The sequence below is a fragment of the Epinephelus fuscoguttatus genome, linkage group LG7 (genome assembly GCF_011397635.1).
Source record: "Epinephelus fuscoguttatus linkage group LG7, E.fuscoguttatus.final_Chr_v1".
NCBI lineage: Eukaryota > Metazoa > Chordata > Actinopteri > Perciformes > Serranidae > Epinephelus > Epinephelus fuscoguttatus.
Genome location: NC_064758.1, coordinates 43,889,416 through 43,911,944, shown reverse-complemented (window position 1 = coordinate 43,911,944; position 22,529 = coordinate 43,889,416). Strand labels below are relative to the sequence as shown.

The 22,529-nt window shown below is 40.8% G+C and overlaps 1 protein-coding gene across 1 annotated transcript in view; it reads left to right on the top strand.

The window, feature by feature from the left end:
* The first annotated feature begins 1,094 nt into the window (after nucleotides 1-1,094).
* LOC125892356 (macrophage mannose receptor 1-like) overlaps nucleotides 1,095-22,529 on the top strand; it is a 58,107-nt gene continuing 36,672 nt past the window's right edge. Inside the window, exons 1-7 of the mRNA XM_049582328.1 lie at nucleotides 1,095-1,197; nucleotides 2,434-2,612; nucleotides 9,037-9,256; nucleotides 9,749-10,090; nucleotides 10,414-10,535; nucleotides 11,145-11,175; nucleotides 21,712-21,905. Coding sequence (XP_049438285.1) covers nucleotides 1,170-1,197; nucleotides 2,434-2,612; nucleotides 9,037-9,256; nucleotides 9,749-10,090; nucleotides 10,414-10,535; nucleotides 11,145-11,175; nucleotides 21,712-21,905 — 1,116 coding nt within the window. The 5' untranslated portion in view covers nucleotides 1,095-1,169. The remainder of the gene's footprint in view (nucleotides 1,198-2,433; nucleotides 2,613-9,036; nucleotides 9,257-9,748; nucleotides 10,091-10,413; nucleotides 10,536-11,144; nucleotides 11,176-21,711; nucleotides 21,906-22,529) is intronic.

The window sequence follows — 22,529 nt, the reverse complement described above, 5'->3', positions numbered from 1 at the left end:
CCACATCGAGAGGAGCCAGTTGAGGTGGTTCAGGCATCTGGTAAGGATGCCTTCCGGACGCCTCCCTTGGGAGGTGTTTCGGGCATGTCCAACCGGGAGGAGACCTCGGGGCCGCCCCAGGACACGCTGGAGGGATTACATCGTCCGGCTGGCCTGGGAACGCCTCAGGTTCCCTCGGAAGAGTTGACGGAAGTGGCTGGGGAGAGGACTGTCTGGGCTTCTTTGCTGAGGCTGCTGCCCCGGATAAGCAGAGGACGACGAGTACGAGTACGAGTAATTGATAACAAAGTTCTGACTTATTTACACCTGCCCTGTTTGCTTTGGTTCATTTGAACTCAAGTTCATTTGCCCCCCTAAGTGCAGTTCGTTTGGGCAGGTGTGAACACAGCAATCACACTCAGGTGTGCACCAAAACAACCAGACCGAGACCTTCATGAAGAGACGGTCTCGGTCCGGTTACAAACCAACATGAGCATGTTACAGTCCTGGAGGATTATTAATGTGCACCTCCTCCTGTACTGCCTTAATATGCACATTCAGCACATCCAATGCATCAAAACATTGTTTTCTAGTTGGAGCCACGCCTCGTTTTCAAACTGTATGCTTTGACTAAAATGAACAATGACAGCAATATAGTCCACGATGAGCAGCGCTAAAATCAACCTGCGTAGTTGTCCCTCCATTGTGACATTAGAAAGTGTCACATTTATCTTGCAAGTGTACTCTTCTTCAATGTTTGCTTTACTTCCTGGATTTTTCCCACATGGAAATTCTGACCAATCAAGAGCAGCTTTCTCACACAAGGCATTTGATCTGGTCCTCTTGTAAATGCTGCTGTGAGAGTTCTGAAGGCACCCTTAAAATGACTAACGATCATTCACTACAGATTGTGGTCAGTATTTGTCTGTCGCTGTGGTCCAACAAAATGTTGTCAAACATGTTTCTGAAAAAGGGGAACATCCCTGAACAAACACACCGCATCATCTCCATGAGCTTATGAATAATTAAATTCAAGTTTGTGCGTTGTCAAAGAATTGTTGTCTGGACCCACTTTGCATGAAGTCAAATGATACGGAGGTACTGTACTCTGCTCAATTTAACAATGAGCCATTTCAGCAGCCGCCTGTCTCAAGTCACACATTAAGATAAACAAAGAGCAGCAAACAAAGATGGACACAGTTCTGCTCATTATGGCAGGTAAGTGTTTTATAACTGTTTATATTCTTTTCTGACAGTACACTGAGAAATCCTCGAGGCTACCAAGCTAACAAATGTTATGATGCACTATAATAATTGATGTACGGATTAATGCAGACTGAATACGCACATTCTTCACACGGCTGGATAAAGACCGACAGTACCGAGGCCTCAGGTCTGAGGGTTCTGCCACCGTCACCATGTCGGCCACTTGCACTGAAATATTTCTGTTTCTCCAGACTTCATGTATTTATATTATGTGCTTACAGAATCAGCAGTAAAATGTCTCGTGTGACGCTGATCTGATTTTATAACATTATTAGATCGTTAATACTGAAGCTTCAGTGTTAGAGCAAGTTTTAATTTCTTTATACACAGTTAGCTAGTTTAGTTCAGTGGGTACCAACCTAGGGGTTGGGTCCCTGCAAAGGGCCGCCAGATAAATCTGAGGGCTCATGAGATCATTCATCAACTTATTCTGATGCACACATTTGTAATGATTTATGGGACTTTTATCTTTGTTTGTTTGCGAAGGATTGGATCATGTTAGCAGTTACTGAAGACGTATGACATTTGCTTTAATATAGGACGATGTAATGTTTACATTTGTCATGTTTTAAGGTAAAATCTGAAAAAGAAACAGTGTAAAATGTAATGGAGTAGAAGTAAAAAAGTAGCATAAAACAGAAATACTCAAAATTGTATTTATGATCATGTTTGTCAGAACAAAACATGTGAAGCAACGTTTTGCAATCGTGCAGCACGAACCTACAATAACCTCCCAGATGATGTTAGACGAGCCCCGCCTCTGACCACTTTAAAGTCGTTCCTTTTTTACACTGCGTACTCCACCCTGTAATGACTGCAAACTTATTTTTAATTTCAAATTTAAATCATTTTAAATAACTGCTTTATCTTTGCACTGCCAGACTGCACTTTTTTTTAAAGATTGTAAACCATTTAGTAATTCATTTGGCCTTATATATCTTTTTTCCCCTCTATTGTAAATCTGTATAAAATGTTTTATATTTTGCTGTGTATAGCACTATGAATTGTCCTGGTGTATAAAATGTGCTGTGCAAATTAAACTGCCTTGCCTTATGTGCAGTACATGTACTGTGTTATATTCCACCACTGATGTTACTATAAAGACAAAGACATGTCTGAATACACTCTGTTGCGACGTGACGTTATCTGTAGTCTGAATGTGATCACTATGCATGTGTGTCACTACAGGGCTGTGTGCTGTCTCATCACATGCTGAACGTCAGTACCATGTTGTTTATGACCCAAAGACCTGGACTGAAGCACAAAGTTACTGCAGAGAGAAATACACAGACCTGGCTACTGTCGACAACATGGAGGACGTGATGACCCTGATCAACATGACAGATACAAGCAAACTGACTGACACAGTATGTTCCAGCTATTTGAGTTCACTTTTCTCTGTCTTTCATTTCAAAGTCATTTTGATAAGTGTGTCAGTGACAGGTGGTTTGAAAGTATTCAAATCTGATCCTACATAGTAACTATAGTAAATATCTCCTGTAAAATGTAGTAGAGTAGAAGTATAAAGTGTTTTTAGTATAAACTTCCCTCATGGTGTTTGAGCAGACAGTGGGTGTTTCTCAAAGTCAGGGAAGGATCCTCAAACAGCCGAATTTCAAGGACGCTACGTCATCAACCCCGCTGAAGGACTGTTCCAATGTCAGGGATCCTTCTGAAGTTCACTGAGTCCTTCTTTCTTGCATGTGTTTATCCTGAGCACGTATAAAATCCCCACAATGCTTTGCAAAGGATTCGCTGGAGGTGAAGGCGGGGCCTCTTTGATGAAACCTGCGCCAGCAGAGCTCGGCAGGATTTAGATAATGCAATGGCGGTGACAACGACCACAGTAAAGACACTGGAATATCCTGCAGGTCAAAGCATCACTCATTTGTTTTGAGGTGAACATATTCCAAAAGATTACACAGCAGTATCATGTACAGGCAGCAGGTCAGCTCTTTCATATCAGATCTGTTCATATTACTGTAGTGGAGTGTGTGGTGACACCAGGCCTGGAATTTCCTCATTTTAGGGGCAAGGCTACTTGGCCTTTCGCGTTGTCAATTTTTTGAGGGCACAAAGGCCAAAAGCCAGGGCAGCGAGGCCATACAATAAAACAATGATTTTAAGTCCACGTCCATAATGAATTTAATTTAAGGACTGAGGATGTATAACTATCTCTGAAATGAATAAATAAAACGAGCTCAAGTAATAATGAGTATAATAAGTAGCCTAATAATGTGATTTATTTAACAGCACTAATAAGCCCAGTGTGTTTTAAATATAGAACAACCAGGTTCATGTATTTATAAGCAAACAATCTTAAATATTAGGCCTAAATATTTTTTGAGTGTACATGATAAACTGATTCACTGAACAAGACTGGCTTACAATTATTTCTGATGTGTTGTTAGACAGCTAACAAACTACAGCAGGGCTATTCAATTACTATTTCAACTGGGCCGCATTTCAAAACCAGATCATGTCGATGGGCCACGTTTTTAGCAGCGAGCAGCAGATCCACTTTTTTTTGCATACATATATATATTCATATATACAGGCATGGCCCTCCTCAAGTTGATGCATAAACAATAAAAAATCAATCAATCAATCAATCAATCAATCAATTTTATTTAGAAAGCCCAATATCACAAATCACAATTTGCCTCACAGGGCTTTACAGCATACGACATCCCTCTGTCCTTAAGACCCTCACAGCTGATCAGGAAAAACTCCCCAAACCCCCCCCCCATTAACAGTATCTAACAACACACACTATCTCTCTACCAGCATCTCACTCTCTCCTCTCCTCCACACACACACACACACACACACACACACCTCACCTCCTGATGCTTTCCTTACAGGTCAGTTAGACAGGATATAGTTTTATACAGTCCATGGCAGCAACAGTCATGTTTACAACAACAGAGTCACTGTTTAAAACCCAATAATATCTGACTGGAATATAAATATTCCTCCTGACATCACAACACTGAGTGAAGAAAGTCACGTTATCTCAGCATGAAGACAAACATCAGTATCAGTCATTCATCCTGCTCTCTATCCCTCCTCTACTGAGGACACTCACTGTCTGCAGGTCGCTGCCTCAGGTGCATGTTCAGATAAAGTGTTAGCCTACACACAGACAGCCTTCATTTAGTTTGTCTTTAACACTTTGCTGTTAGCCTCGCGAGCGTGATGTGCTTGTGTCGACCGCGATCATAAATCATAATAGCGGTGAATGAGAGACTGTGCACAGAGCAGATTTAAATATGGCTTTCTACATGCTGATCACATGTCTTGATAAAGTACTGGCTTGGCTGGCAGAGGTTTTATCACACTTACTTACTTACAGTAACAGGAAGCGTAGTTGTTGTCAACTAGAGTAATCTTGAAGTTATATTCCTTTCATCTGCACCGCGGCCTCTCTGCTGTTGAGTTTGTGTGTCTAGGCCCGTTTCCACCGCAGGAACTTCGGGGTAATTTTACAGGGCCGGGGCTGTTGGTGCGTGTCTCCACCGCAGGAACCACCCCCGAAGGACAGAGTTCCGGAACTTTTACAGGGGCTAAATAAGTCCCTGCCTCGGAGTAGGTACTCAGTACGACCCAGAGAAACTCCTGGCTGGGGCTTGGGGCTTACTTGGTGCTGATTGGATATACTCAAGACGGGATGTGACGTCAACAGAAAGCAACAAAATAGCCGGCATTTTTAAAACTCAGCAGACAAAGGTTAGCTCGTTCATAGCTTCCGCCGTTATGTTAACAAACTCAAACAGTCCGTGAAAAAAATATTTTTTTCCAGCGGATATCTTAGTTACAACATGATTGAGCTAGCAAAGCAGTTTTGTGTTGCTATGTGTGGTATTTATTTAGTTTTGGGAAATCACAATGTCTAGAAAGCATCAGCTGACAGGGACAGCAAAGCTAACATCAGGACGTCATCTGCCTCCCGTTGTCAGATACAACATGAAACTACTCCAGTTAGCTCAATCATGTTGTAACTAAGACATCCGCTGGAAAAAATATTTTTTTCACAGACCATTTAGTGTATTTAGTGTATTTAGTGAGTTATTACAGACACCGCTATCGGCTAACAGCTAACGGTGTCCCTACGCCGCTACGTCGCCCCGGTCAAAATGGTCGCGCAACAATTACGTCACATCCAGAGCCCGTAACTTTACAGGAACCTTCCTCCTACTCCGCTCTCTCAGTGGAGACACAGCGGTTGAGAGGGCCGAGCGAGAGGACGTTCCTGTAGTAGTTCCTGCCCCCCAAATAGTACCAGGAACTTCTTCAGTGGAAACAGCCCTTCTGTGTGCGCACGCACTGTGAGGAGTGACATGCAGAGAGCAGGGGAGAGGCTGCAGAATGATGATGAAACCGAAACTTTAAAAAGTGACGCCGATAATGGCGGAGCTTACTATTATTACGGTGTTGATTAAACTTGCCTTGGGTTGTTTTATACCGGGTCTCGGTGCCGATCCCCGCCCGGGCGTTTGATGAAGTCTCCTGGCTGGCCGGTGATAGACTGGTGTCAAACTGTCGTTACAGCCCGTCCGAGCAGTTCATGCCAGGCTCGAATCAAACCCCCCCCACTGGTGATGTACCCATCGTCTCATTTGATGTTGCCCAATAAGAATCCAGGATGTCATCGCATTATTTTTTTCTCAATAGACGCAGGTGTCAAAGCCGTGTTGACAGGAAAGAGGCAGAGGAGAAAACCGCAAAATCACCTGGGGCAGAGCGGGCGGGGCATCAAGGCCACTGTGGCCTTAGAGCAGATATTTTTTCCAAGGGCACAGGGCCAAATTGGGAGGCCCTCCTGAAATTCCTGCCCTGGGTGACACACACATAAAATATGGAACACTTTGGAATCACAGTGTGATTCTGTGTGTGAGTCTGTGTTCATACTGTAAATGATCATTTAGAACTTTTGTCAGCTGTTGTCTTTACTTCATTACTCCACTTAGGTGGAATTTATATTTCTGCATTGAATCGACGGCGTAGCGATGGCGTAGGCTCTGCGTCGACATGGAGCCTACGCCATCGCCTGACGTGCACCTTCCCAGAAATGTTACTACACACCACAGGACGCAGACCTCCTGTCTATTTCTGTAAAGTGAAACCATTTCCCTCAGTTTACTTTAATTTCACAGCAAAGAAACAACAAATGAATAAATTAGCATTTTAAGTCCTGTGTGTGATTTATCCTGGCTTCATATGTGCAGAGGAGATTTTCAGCTCGCCGCTAGGCTAATTTATACAATGTAAAATGCCACAGGCTTGTGCTAATAATGTTATATGTTTGTGTTCTTGTGTTTGAAATCGTCTCACGACTTTACAACACTGCACAGAAACCTCCGCCGCCAACTAGTGTTTTGAAGGTGTAACTGCAGAGTGACACAGACACACCACCGCACAAGTATAAATGCTCACAATGCTGTAGGCGACGTGAGTGGGCGACGTGCGTAGGCTCTGCTGCAAAAGTATAAATCCCACTTTACTCTTCAGTATGATCCAGAAATATATTCTCCCTAAAAGTCGCGTGACTCTGAAAATACTGCTACATTTATTAAAATGGTACAACAACATTAGAGAGTGCCAAAATAATCACAGCACCCAGAAACCTCTCAGTCTGCTGAGGGTTAGTGACAAACACCTGGGGACACTTGTTAGCCTGTTTCAATGTGTGTCCACTGAATGCTAGGAAGGACTCTTGCCTTGCCTGTGGAGGATCCCTCCTTGGAAGGACTCATCCTACCAACAAAGGATCCTTGACTTTGAGAAACACCCACCATTTCCCTGTTGAGCTCAAAATGTAACAATCAGCATATAATGTACGAAAATCCTGAGTGCTTAACATAAGAACAGTTTTGTGCATAATGTAGTAAGATATTACATTATAGGAAAACTATTACAGTATTAACTATATGTTGAATAATGTACCTGTAATTAATTCAGTGTATGGTGTAATAATTTAACAAAACAAAGAGTACTCTCCTTGTTTTCTTAGAGCAAAGAAAGTCTTCTAATTTCACATGACACCAGTGTTATTACAAAACTGTTATCATGTTATGTGCTAATGTTTTTCTTACATTATGTGCTGATTATTACATTTAAATCATTTCATTATGGGCTGTTATTATATTTCAAGTTGCTACAACATCACTTACACTGAAAGTGCATTAGCAGGAGATCTCAACCCCTAAAGTCCCCCAACTGGACCTCTAGAGCTTCTAATAAAGGCCTGGTGTGTATCAATACACTGATCAGAAGATTATAGTGATGTTGCCCATCAAATTTAACAGCAGAACCTACAAGGCTGTAATTTTTTTTACATGCCCCAAACTCAGTTTTAACATCAACTAAATAAACAACAACAACAACTAACTCCAACAGCACCGATATTCCGACCCACTCTGTATATTTCGGGCTCTAACTCGACCACATGTTATTCAAAACACACGCCATTCATCTCAAATGAAAGCTGAGACTCCGCTGTTTCCACGTGTATACTCCAAATCACTCTCCCTTTAACCATCACAGAGCTACAGCCCAAAGAACAACAACAACAGAAATCTTTGCCAAAATATATTTGTAATATGGCTCTTACCTTATTAATTTCGCCGTAAAATGCGCATTCTGCCGTTCATTCACGCTCCGTTTGCGTACTACCGAAAGTTGTCCGTCATTCAAATGAATCCGGGCAGAAAAAAAGGTTCCGGGGGAACAAAAACAATGACCACTCACAGCAGCCGACATCTCCCCGCAACACGTTCTGCTGACTCTGATTGGCTTACAGTGCTGTCAGTCTCTTTTTGGTGGGTATAGCGTCATTCTATTGGCTCTAACAAATCAAACGAGGTGTCAGTCACTCAAATCGGCCAAGCCGTGACGGAGATACGGGCCTCCAAAACTCAGAATAGAAACAGGTTCACGTGTAGTAGGTGTGTATTGGTCAGTTTGGAGTGGGAAATAGAGTAAAAAAAACGAAACAGACAGTTGTATATGTATATCCTAAACATCAGTAGGGATTTACAGAAACAAAAAATGAAAGATACAGGATTGTACATGACAAAAATCAATCAATTTTGGAGAGCTCGCCTGAATTTTCTGTACTAAAACCTCTCTAATATTGTTCTGCTTCACTTTATGAGAATCAACCTTTGCAGAGTTAATGTTCACATATTGTACTATGATGTGATAGAGGTTTAGAGCTGCAGCTGCATCATTCCAAAGGGATACTCATCCTGAAAATGCTTTGTTTTTTTAGGCGAACCTCAAAATGTTTCATTTGTGCTGTGTGCCATCTTCATTTACTCCTCACATATAACACATATACTGATATTTACACATCTTAACAAATCTCACAAGTGTTCCCTTTACCATGACACCAAAAGTATTCAAATGCACCTTGTGGTTGCAGAGATATATGCATTTCATTATGGATATGCAATTTTCAAGCAGGGGCCTATAAAATAGGGCCAGGTACCAACAGGTTTTAATGTCCAGTATGAACAGCAGGAATGATTACAGGAGGCAAAACTTGTTTCACTGTTCATATGAGCTCCTGAATGTTGTTTGAAGACAGACTTCAATTTTGTGAACCTGTCCTTTAAGAGTTTTACACATTGAATCTCTCAGCTGTAAAATCCTGTAATAAAGTGGTGGAGGATCAGACTGACAGGCAGCATCAAGACTGTTAATGGCAAGTTTATGTAAAAATGTTGCCTTGAACAAAAGCTAGAGCGAGCTCTAATTCTTTATCTCACTGTCAAATATTGCTTTTAGCAAGCCTGGATTGGACTGTACGATGACGTCAACAGCTGGAGGTGGTCACTGTCAGACACAAGTTTCTACAAAGACGGGGAGACAGAGTTCAGACGATGGGGGAATACACAACCAGACAGTTACGAGAGTAACGAACACTGCACAGCGATGTATGAGGATGGACTATGGAATGATCTCTCTTGTAATAACAGCCTTAAGGTCGTCTGCTCATATGTCAGAGGTGAGAATATGAACTAGTGAAGTTTTCCTTCTCTGCTTCTCTTTGCCTCTTTGTTTTCATTATTTGGGCCTCTGTAGTATCAGTCAATCCATCAAACCAACTTTATTTGTAGCACCTTTCATACAGGTGAGAGCAGTTCAAAGTGCTTTAAAGGTGACTGACAGGCTGAGAATAAGACAGAACAAATGGAAACAGTAAAACAGCTCAGTGTGTCTCCTGATGACATCACAGAGGGCTGATATGGACAGACTGCACACTTGTATGTTCACGTGAACACAGTGTGTGTGTGTGTGTGTGTGTGTGTGTGGTTCAGAAATACTGTTATTAATGTATTTTATTTGTTAAGATGATAATGTTTTACTTTGTTATTATTACATATTCATTAGTTTATCAATATTATATAATGGTTTGAAAAGTACCACAGAGAGGCATGGATGGGAGGCTGTATGTTACGGTGCCTCTACACAGCGCCTCACTGTGCTCTATTTTCAGGGTCGGATGTGACATTTATCCTCATCACCAAATCCATGACATGGACTGAGGCCCAGAGCCACTGCAGAGTAAATTACACAGACCTGACCAGTGTGAGGAACATGACAGAGAACCAGAAGGTACAGGAGCTGATACCTGCAGGAGAACGTGTCTGGATCGGCCTCTTCAGAGACTCCTGGAAGTGGTCGGATGGAAGTAGCTCCTCATTTAGGCCCTGGATACCAGAGCAACCTGATAACGCTAGAGGGAATGAGGATTGTGTGGCTGCACACTTTGGCTACTCCGGACAATGGCACGATGACAGCTGTGACGACAGGAGAGCGTTCATTTGCTACAGCACACGTGAGTTCTGACCCGTTATTCAAATAGTATCTAGATTTGTGTTTACTTCAGCATCAAATGAGAAAATACCAGAAATGATACAAAACATCAGGCTCTGGACAATAAATTTTAACCCTCATGATGCTGATCATTTTTATGGAGTTGTTTGTAAAGTGAGCAGCAGTGGTGATCAGCTGCAGATGATCAGTTTGTGTCGACTTAATGCTGAAAATATGCAACAGATGGAGGATGTAACTACCACATTTTCCCTGTTAGTGTTTAAACTGATGAAATTCTGAAGAAGGCAAATATTATGTCAACATATTATATGTTTGTTGTTTTAGCTGTGGGAGAAAAAACCAAACAGCAAACTACGACAAAACAAGTGTTCAGACTGAAGTTTCACACACAGGACTCCTCTCTGGATCCGAATGACCCTGCTGTGATGGAGGACACCTTGAAGAAGGTAAATCATGTTTTCTAATTTGATTCAAAACCAATCAATTGACTCTAAAAGCAAATAAAAAAATACAACTTTATTGATCCCCAGAGAGGAAATCCACATTGCAGCAGTACAAGAAACAGACTGAGGAGGAAACAGATAAAGAGCTATTTAAAATCATAAATACAGTAAAATAAGAAGATTTAATAAATGACATTCAGAAGCTATATACATGATATACATTACAATACTTTGGTCACATACAGGACATGACTTGAGCATTGTGCCAATCCATATGTGCAGAAGTAAAGAGTGTGTTAGTGCCACTCTGCAGGCCTTATTGATGTGTGACTAATGAAGAATCAACAGTCAGCAGAAACTTCACTATCTGCCACCAAATGCAGCAGGAAACTGTACAAATACAATCCAGCAATCTGAGAAAAGACAGAGAGTTTACAAGAGAAGACAAATCTACAACAGACCAACAGGTCGGCACCACCTTAGGAAAAACAAGTATATATGAAGCAGAGTGCTCCTAAAATAGAGCTTCCAGATGAGTCCAATATAAATAAGAATGCAGAATGTAATCTGTGTATGTGAGTGATGAGAATGATGAGGAGTTTTGTGTCTCAGCTCAAACAGAAGCTGAAGGACCAGGGGCTGGGTGACAACATCAAACTGAGCTGGAGGAAGCAGCCAGATGGAAAAGTCTTCCACAAGGAAGAGAAGAAGAAGAAGAAGACCAAAAAGGATGAGCTTTAAGGCTGAATTGTTGTGTTTGGTTTCATCAGAGAAAAGTGGATTTCTTTCCTTAAAGTCTTCATGTAATGGGTCAGAATAGATCTGCAACAATTAGCTGATTAATCCATCAGTCGCAACTATTTTGAATTAATCCTTTTAATTATTTTGCAAACAAAAAAGTCAAATATTTTCTGCTTTCAGTTTACGAGATTTGAAGATTTGATGCTTTTCTTCGTCATATATGGTCATGAAGTTAATATCTTGGGGCTCTAGATGAAAGAAGAAGTTTAGAATTTATCTGTTTTTTATTGTTTTCTGACATTTTGTAGATGAGATGTGGTGAGAGTAGAAAAGATATTTTAAGATGAGAAGGAAGCTCCAGTGAGGAAAAACACCTCTGGCACTCCCCCATTTTGTAGCGAAAACGCCTAACATGACGTACCCAAAGAAACAGAAACACTCTAGGTGATACAGAGACAGAGTAATGGGCCTCTGAAGTCAGTAAAAAATTGAATTTTTTGCCTAAGATAAAATAAAAAATGTGTTTCAGGATGAATAACTGTCTGTGGCTTCATCTGAGCAGGTAAATGACACTGTGGGGCTGTAGGCACACTATCAATGAACACTTGTTTCAAATTTGAAGAAGACTGCTCAAAGTATGACCATTCTACAGTGTTTTTACCATGAAAAGATCCAGGCGGAGCTCCAAATGACAAGGCGCTCACTCGGCTTCAAAAGAGTACTATCAGTGATCAAACAACACTCAGCCAGCTTCAAACATTGTACCTTATTGAAATCAGGTGTGATTATGATAGCTGATGTTGTTTATGACACAGAAACACCATAAAATATCACCAAATAAAGCCATATGAAACGTGAAAGTTATGATCCCACTTTCTAGATGGTATATCTCAGCCAAAAATAGTGGTAGGAGTGAGACTCTTACCTTTATAAACCAGCTAAGTCCCCGCTAACAGCTCCACATAAGATTGCGAGTAATCCTTTAACTTTTCCCGTCGAAAAACGGCATGACATGACTTGTCACCGCTCATCGCAATTTTGGACTTTGTGTGTTTAGGCTGCTCTGGTGCCAAATACATAATAAATAAAAGAAAAACGATGTTATTTTTGAAAAGTCGAGAGCTTCCTGAATCTGGCAATACCATCTGGCTTACCATGCCCTAAGGTGAGCCTATAAAGCACCAGCTGGCATGTAATCACTCATAGTTTGACTGAAACCCGTCTCTGAGCAGCCTTAAAGCTGGAGAGATAGTCTCCTCACTCAGAGAACCAGGGTTACAATGTAACTGCACATTCTCTTTTACATCAAGACTATCTCTCCACTCCGTTACATGTTCCATATGTTCGGGGAACTCTCTCGGACACCCTGTGAGGAGACAGTGCTGTTCCTAAGCCCACACAACAGTAACAAACAAACTATTTACAAATGTTCATTGTTTACACAAATAATGACACATAGATGTTGACACTGCTCTCAGTAGATACAAACTGAACTGTTCTTCAGAGTCAGTTATGAAATTCAAATCACTCTGTTTGCATAAAGTCAGACAGGTGAAACCAGTGATGGAGGAAGTATTCAGATCCTTTACTGGAAATGAGCTTGTGGCTAAATGTGGCACAATACATCTGTTCAGTCTGTATGAGATGAATGTGTTTTTGTACATGTTTTCTGAAAATTAAGTTATACACTAAAAGTACCAACACCACACTGTAAAAAATACTCCACAACAAGTAAAAGTCCTGCATTGAAAATATTACTTTAATAAAAGCATTAAATTATAGTCAGGAAATATACTTAAAGTATCAAAGTAAAAACAGTCAATGCAGAGAAATGACTCATTGAGAATGTGGCATGATGGGATATTATTAGATTGTTATTATCACTAATGCATTAATGTTCCAGCTGCTTTGCACTCTTGTATTTGGTTGAGGTGGGGTACATTTTTAAGGCTACAGCTAATGACTTTTTTCATGAAGGGTTATTCTTCTGGTTATGTTCTTGTTCAATTCATTGATTTTTGGTTCATAAAATGTTTAATTATACAGAGCTCAGAGTGACACCTGCAAATCTTTTCTTCTGATCAGCAATATCATGCAGCCCTAATCTGAATCTACAAGGTAACCACAGTTATTTTTTTAAAAAAGTGCAGTAAATTAAGGCCTGATGACACAGAAATCGTTTTAGCAGCTGGAGGCAGCTTTTGTACTTGTTTTTAATTAGAATGAAGATTTTTGCTCAGTGTTTGTGTGCTGCTACACACCTCACATTTCTTCACTCTAGGCGTCTGCTGTTTTTGCCAGAGTGCTCTGAACTCCTTCAGCTGCTTCAAAAACTTCAAGCCAGAGACGAAAAGCACCCAGTGTCATCTTTTTTTTGTATTTTTTCCCCATTGTCCAATTGGATGATTTGAGAGGCGGGCCTTCAAGTTTACAGTTGGTAACCACTGGAGGAGAAACTGGTGGTAGCGGTTGCTGGATACCCAGAGCTATACGGCCCAACGATAGACAGCAGGTTGTCAAACTCCCCGAGTCATCCTAAAATCTGCCTGTAAACGTCCATGATGGAGGAGAAGCTCCTGGACCAACTGGTGGTACTCCCCATGATCCAGCCTCTTTTTTAGGGTCTCATGTACCCACACAGATCTCTGTTTATCAGCTGACAGCCTCTCACCCTCAACCAGAGCTACAGACAGCACCCTCTGCCTCAACATGGCAGCAGCTGCACACTGATTACTGTGAAATAAATAAACAGTAGATTGATTACAGAGGAAGGTTAGTGTGAGGATGCGTTTTGTTTTTAAAGGCAGTGACGTTTACCTTGAGTTTTTTTAACCTGCAGAATGCTCTCTGTGTCATCAGGGCCTTAAGTAGCAGAAAATTGAAATACTCAATAAAAGTAGCTCAGAACTGTTGTTCAGTACAGCACTGAATGTACTCAGTTTTCACCACACTGGAAAAATGAAATATCGACCTGGTGATTTTGGTTCGTTTTCATTTGGTTCATCATCTTTTAGTTTAGTCAGATAAACCATTTAGTTCCATGATAGCGTGACGTGTGTGGTTGTGCTGCTGCCGTGGTCCTTCCAGATGCCTCCTGCTGCTGCTGTTATCATTAGTCATTAGTCATATTTCTACTGTTATTATACACATATGACTATTGTCACACATGTATACTGCCAGATATTAATACATACTTTCAACATATTGTACCACAGTAACCAGAACTATAACTATAATATTATTACTTTCATTAATGTTGTTGTAAGCTACTGTCATTACCGTCTGTCTCTCTTTCTCTTTCTGTCTCATTGTGTCATACGGATTACTGTTAATTTATTATGCTGATCTGTTCTGTACGACATCTATTGCACGTCTGTCCGTCCTGGAAGAGGGATCCCTCCTCATTTGCTCTTCCTGAGGTTTCTACTGTTTTTTTTTCCCCGTTAAAGGGTTTTTTTGGGGAGTTTTTCCTGATCAGCTGTGAGGGTCATAAGGACAGAGGGATGTCGTATGCTGTAAAGCCCTGTGAGGCAAATTGTGATTTGTGATATTGGGCTTTATAAATAAAATTGATTGATTGATTGATTGATCTCCCGAGTGTCTCTCTGCTCTCTGTCCTTCACAGATGTTTTTGGCTTTCTGTGGCTGTGGTCAGTAAGGAACCCTCATGTTGGACCATTAAACCAGGGCCGTGCAGAGAAATTTAGAGGGGCAGGTGCTAAAAGAACAAGTACAACTGTGCAGTAAAATGACATGAAATTTGACATGGATGTAGTCAGGGTCACCCTGAGCAGGCATCATCTTAAAATCATTTTAAAATTTTGAAACATGTAGGAATAATGTGCATATAAAAAAACTGGATGTAGTTCCCCTTTAAAGGGAAATTTCGTTTTATTTCGACCTGTCTCCTATCGTCCTAAATTTGTTTCAAGTGACTAGTGACATAAAAATAATAGTTAGCATGTTAGCCGTTAGCCTAGATACAGCCGGGGCGCATAGTAGCGTCAGACCTGTTAAAACGTAAGTGAACGGGCAACCTTCAAGTGCAAAGTTAGTCCACTAAACAAGCTTTTTCTCCACAAAGACCGCCTCATATCGTTAGGATAAATGTCAGAGAACATATAGAAAACGACATGTAAACGTGTTGTCTTACCTTACCGGTATGCTGCCATGTTTGTTTATCATTTAGCTCTGCTTTCCAAAGCGCGGCTGAAATCCCGCGAGAACAAGCAGCAATCTCATACCGTGCTTGCTCTTGCGATATTTTGGCCGCGCTCCTTGTCTCTACAACAAACATGAATATTCAGATCTCCTATGATCAGGCACCTATCAAATGTCACGAGAATATTAGACAGGAGATTTTCAAAGTCCTGAATAAAGTTCTTGTTATATTTAGGAGGGCGATAAATTAATGCAAGTAGCACAGGAGGAGACGAGTTCAACTCAATGAGCTGCAGCTCAAAACTAGACTGAGTGATATGTGGAATCTGTTGGCAGTGAAAGCTGGATTTATACACACACGCCGTCCCACCTCCTTTACTAGTTGTACGTGGGGAACTAAAAAAGTTACAGTCAGGAGGGAGAAGCTCAGAAAAACATACGGAGTCACCATCTTTCACCCAGGTCTCTGTGATAAACATCATGTGTAGATCACGGGAGGAGAAAAAGTCCTTTTACAGGAAGGTCTTATTTGTTAGCGATCTAGCATTAATTAAGGCCATGTTTAGAGTGATGTGGAAGTTTAGGTCGGGAGTAGTGCCATCAGTTGTCCCGGACACTTTTTGCAATGGGCGAAGGTTCTGGTAACTGACACCTTTAGAAATGTTGATAGAACAGTACTTGGGTGGCGGTGGTCTATTACTAATTATGGTTGGTATGAATGAGGGGGATACTGGTGGAGAATGAGCTACTGATGTATTAAAGATAGGCCCATCTGGGCAGCCAAAAACAGTGGGGGAGATGACCATGGGCTCAGTGCTGGCCTGAACATAGGAACTGATAGAGTGAGAGGGCATTGAAACAGAGTGCATTGTCTGCGGTGGCCTGTTGGGGGCGATAGTGAAACTGTTATTGCAGCGAGAGGGCACAGAGGAAGATGAGGGGGCGTGTGATGTAAACACGAGTCAACATGGTGATGACATAGACATATATACATAGACGCCGCATCGACTGCCTGAGCGCGTCCTAGCCGGCTGCCATCTTGGATGGGTCTCGCTTCGCCTCCACAGGGCATTCACTTCTATTGAGGAAGGAGCTGTAGGCACAAGTAAAATAGAATAACTCACTGAATTTTCAACTGATTGTCATGCGGTTTGGTTTGTTACAAACGGCACACATGTAGTTATGATACAGGATGCTTTCGTACATTAAAAATGCAGGATTTCATGCTTTAATACTTTCTGCAGATAGCAACAGCATGTTATTTAGGTCACAACACAGTTCTTTTATTCACCTCAACCCCAGAGTGGGATGGAGATATAAGGATGGATATATATATATATATATATATATATATATATATATATATATATATATATATATATATGTATATATATGTATATATACATATATACACATATACACACACATATATACACTGTATAAACACAATATACACAATACAAAACATAGTATATTAATAAATTTATTAATATAGTTTAATAAAGAAAAAGCTTGATTGTTGATTGAGTTTATTTCTCACACACACACTCTCTTTTATACCCACAGCCATCAGACTTAATAATTCTTTGTTAAACAGATGATCTTACAGACTTCTCTGAAATTTTCTTTTCGGGGATTAATAAAGTTCTTCTTATTCTTATTACACTGACTACTGTGATCCTTCAAAAGTAGTAAAAAACATTTTCAGTATTTACATAAACACTGAAATTAATTTTGGTATTGGTATTATAACTATGAAAATGGGACTGTGGTCAAGATAATTTGAAAAAAGATACAGAAGGATGAGCAGCAGGGGATATTTGCAGCACAGCTGGTAGAAAAGTGAATATGTGCACAAAGGTGTGCTATACATAATATGCTATACTGTGTTTTGTATTACATACATTACATACATACATATACTGTGTATATATATGTATATATATATATATATATATATATATATATATATATATATATATATACATATCTCACTCTGGGGTTGAGGTGAATAAAAGAACTGTGTTGTGACCTAAATAACATGCTGTTGCTATCTGTAGAAAGTATTAAAGCATGAAATCCCGCATTTTTAATATACGAAAGCATCCTGTATCATAACTACACGTGTGCCGTTTGTAACAAACCAAACCGCATGAAAATCAGTTGAAAATTCAGTGAGTTATTCTATTTTACTTGTGCCTACAGCTCCTTCCTCAATAGAAGTGAATGCACTGTGGAGGCGAAGCGAGACCCATCCAAGATGGCGGCTGGTGAGGACGTCGGCTCCGATAGGCAGCGGCAGTCAATGCGGCGTCTATGTATATATGTCTATGGGTGATGAGTGGATAGCATGCTGCATGTTAGCCATTAGCACTGAGTAGCCCAGTTTGTTTGGGTGAACTCCGTCTGACTGGAAAAAAGAGCGGCGGTTCCAGAACAAATTGAAATTATCGAGGAAGGAGAAGTCGGCTTGATTGCAGGCATGCTGGAGGTGGGTGTTGAGAGCCACAAGCCTGCTGAAGCATTCAGAGCTGGGGGATAGCAATGGCAGAGGACGGCTAATCCAGACAGACAGACCACATCTTTTTAGCAGACTGAAGAGGGTGTTGAAGGTGTTGAAGGTTGCCTGTTCACTTACGTTTTAACAGGTCTGACGCTACTATGCACCCCGGCTGTATCTAGGCTAACGGCTAACATGCTAACTATTATTTATATGTCACTAGTCACTTGAAACAAATTTGGGACGATAGGAGACAGGTTGAAATAAACTGAAATTTCCCTTTAAGTTGCAGAACTGGTCCAGTCACCACAGTCACGGAAAGCCACCACCATCATACACGACCCTTCACATCCGCTCCACAACTCATTTCAACTCCTTCCTTCAGGCCGTAGATACAGTGTCCCTCGAGCAAGAACAAGCTTAGTCAAAAAATCATTCATTTCATCCACCATCAACGTCATCAACAACTCACAATGAAATCTTTTAATGTCCTCACTGTATTTATTCTGCATTGATGTTCTATGTTTAAACTTGTGGTTTTATTCTATGTATTTGTGAAAGACGAATTTCCATTGCTTCTTGCAAGAGACAATAAAGGTTTTCTGATTCTGGTAAATGGACTGCACTTGTATTGTGCCTTTCTAGTCATCCAACCATTCAAAGTGCTTTTTACGTGACTAGTCACATTCACCCATATTCACATACTGGTGGCAGAGGCTACCATACAAGGTGCCACCTGTTGCAGAGTTTTTTTGACACACTCACACACCAATGAGACAGCCATTGGGAGCAATTTTGGGGTTCAGTATCTTGCTGAAGGATACTGTACCTCGACATGCAGGCTGGAAGAGCTGGGGATCGAACCGCTGATCTTCAGATTAGTGGAAGACCAGCTCTACCTCTGCACCACCCACGAAAGTAATAATCAGTCACACAAATGAAACTCATTATCTAAATGTCACTGCTGAGTCTCTGCCCATGGCCTCCTGTGTTGCAACAGAGGTTACATCACATGACCTTTCATCTGCAGCAGGTGAAAGGTCATCATATGATGTAAACTGACTGATAGCAACCAGGTCATTGTATTGATAGCTAAATTATTATTCATTGTTAAATGTTCTGCTTGATTACAATCACGTGCGGCCGTCGTGAAAAAAATGCCTTGACAAAAGGGCACTTTGGACATCAAGGGGCAAAGAGGCAGGTGGTGGAGCACCTTCAGCCTCCGCCTCCTACACATGCCTGCATCAGTCTAAATATCAACACAGGGAAATGTAATTCGTGGCCTGTTCAGTACAAAGTGAGCAACGATACATATGAGTCATCATGATAAATGAGCTTAGGCAAATAATTGTTCCCATTATAATTTCGCATGAAGTTGAAAGCGCAGTCAGAGGTTAATGTTTAACATGATAAGTAAATTTAACCGCTGCACATCTGCAGTCACAGACAGACCGAGAGGAACGGTAACACACAAGGATGGAAAAAGTTCTGAGCATCATCGCTCTGTCAGGCAAGTAATTTATACATTTTTAAAAATTACTTATTTCCCATTTGTAATATTATGTTTTGTTGCCTCTCTGTGACTTCAGTGTTCACTGTTCAGTGCTTCTCCTTCATCGGTGTTCAGTCTAACTTTAATGTAAAATGACGATTTGCATTAGTGAGTTAAATATCAAAGTACCAAAACCAGTGGTGGAAAGTATCAAAGTACGTTCACTCATTTACTGTGCTTAAGTACAAGTTAGAGGAACCTGCACTTTACTTAAGAATCTTGATTTTCTGCCACTTTAGACTTTTACTCCACTACATCTCAGGGGTAAATACTGTCTGTTTTACTGCACTTCATTTTGTGATAACTTAGTTAAGTTGCAGAATCAGATGAATAATTTAACATATAGTCAACACATAAATTATGATGTATTATTTCGATTAAGATAAAACTTAATTTATATATTATATTCACAGGCTACCCAGCAGTATATATATTTAATTGAGCTTTATATTCACCAGCTGCTACATTAAAGTGATGAACACATTAATGCATCAGTTACATAATCCAATGATGTTATATCTATTATTCTGAAATTTGCCATTCTGTATAATGAATCCCTTTACTTTTAATACTTTTAAATATATTTTGACGCTGACACTTTAATTAAAGAGGCAACAGACAGCATCTTTTCCTAAATATATCATGATGAAAATAATGTGGGCTGCACAGGGTAGTGGCCACAGTAAAATCAGACTATCAGCGTTTACATAGGTTACTTAGTGGCTTTGCAATCTTTGCAATAAGCTTCTGCCACCGGTGCTGAAATTTCGCGGAAAAATCTGCTTTACAGCAGGAAACGCGTCATGTTTTGTGAAACTGGTCGGTCAGCCAATCAGGGACTGGAGCTGGTCCTTATGAGGAGTTGGGCATGAGATAGTTGAGTCACGAGCACAATGGCAGACGGACAAAGTTTGGAGACAAGTGAAAAACGGCCTAGCAAAAGAAAAGGAGCTCCTCTGTGTGAGAAGGCAAAGAAGAGCAAAAAGGAGAGTGATAAAAGAAGAGGAAAAGCAAGAGTCAACCTCAGTCAGGCGTTCAAGAGATGGAGGGAGCTCCGTGACCAAAGAGGCTTCAAAACCCATGTCCAGCTAGCTTTCTTTCTAATGGATCAGTAAGTAACACGGCTAAATGTTAGCTAGACCAGAGAGGACTGGACTGTACTGGCTGCTAGTTCATTCCTAGCTGGCCAGCATCGCAAATCGGTCGGCTGACATCCTGGTTGCCATTCTACGGCAGCCCTCGGACAGTGATACCCCCCTCCCTTCCTTCTGTTCTCTTCTCACGGAGGCAGCTATCCACGGACATCGCCCAGCTAAGTTACGCCCAGCTAAGTGAACACTGGACTTTGTTTCCCATTCAATTTTAGCTCAAACAGGACGCATGGTTTCCATACTGTAGCGTTTATTCTAGAATGGGGACTGTTTACATGTGCATATTGGTATAATTCCACTGTGTCTACTGTTGTTTGTACTGGTACTGTACATATTGGTATCATTTACTGTGAGCTGTTTGTACTGGTACTGTACATATTGGTATCATTCACTGTGAGCTGTTTGTACTGGTACTGTACATATTGGTATCATTTACTGTGAGCTGTTTGTACTGGTACTGTACATATTGGTATCATTCACTGTGAGCTGTTTGTACTGGTACTGTACATATTGGTATCATTTACTGTGAGCTGTTTGTACTGATACTGTACATATTGGTGTCATTTACTGTGAGCTGTTTGTACTGGTACTGTACATATTGGTGTCATTTACTGTGAGCTGTTTGTACTGGTACTGTACATATTGGTATCATTTACTGTGAGCTGTTTGTACTGGTACTGTGCATTCTGCTATAATTATTTGCATTACTATTTGTTTTTTCTTCAGATAAATCTGATAATTGTTGCTCAGTCTCTTTACTCATTTATTCAGTAGAGTGTCCACACACCTTCTCATTCTACATATACATAGAGGTATACTGGTGGCTTTACAGCCTACACTTTACTGATTATCTCTGATCCTCACGGTCAATTTGGTCATTGAGACAGTGCGAGCAACACCGCTGACGCTAGGTGGCGCCAAGCTAAAAAAAAAAAACCTGAATCCTATCTGTTGCCTCTTTAAGTCAGATTTTCAATGCAGAACTTTTACTCGTAACATTTACACTGTGGTATTAATAATTTTACTTCCACCACTGCCTAAATATAATCTAATCATTGTGTGTCACTACAGGGCTGTGTGCTGTCTCATCACATGCTGAACGTCAGTATCATTTTGTTTATGACCTGAAGAACATGACTGAAGCACGAAGTTACTGCAGAGAGAAATACACAGACCTCGCCACTATCGATAGCATGGAGGACGTGACGACCCTGATCAACATGGCAGATACAAGCAGAATGGTCTACTCAGATGGATACAACAACGTTAGTTCACTTTTCTCTGTCTTTCATTTAAGTGTCATTTTTGACAATAATGTTAAAGACAGGTGGTTTAAAAGTGTTTAAATTTGATCCTACATAGTAACTAATTACTAAGTGTAGTACAGTAAAAGTACAGTACTCCCTGTGAAATGTAGTAGAGTAGAAGTATAAAGTGTAGTATAAGGCTGCTGTCAGCCCTAGAGTCGTCTCCTCTGGTCTGAATCAGGGACTCATGTTGTTCCAAAGTTGTATAATTGCCTAGAGTTGGTTCGTGTTCTCACGGCAGCATTTACAAGAGGACCAGATCAAATGCCTTGTGTGAGAAAGCTGCTCTTGATTGGTCAGAATTTCCATGTGGGAAAAATCCAGGAAGTAAAGCAAACGTTGAAGAAGAGTACACTTGCAAGATAAATGTGACACTTTCTAATGTCACAATGGAGGGACAACTACGCAGCTTGATTTTAGCGCTGCCCATCGTGGACTATATTGCTGTCATTGTTCATTTTAGTCAAAGCATACAGTTTGAAAACGAGGCGCGGCTCCAACTAGAAAACAATGTTTTGATGCATTGGATGTGCTGAATGTGCATATTAAGGCAGTACAGGAGGAGGTGCACATTAATAATCC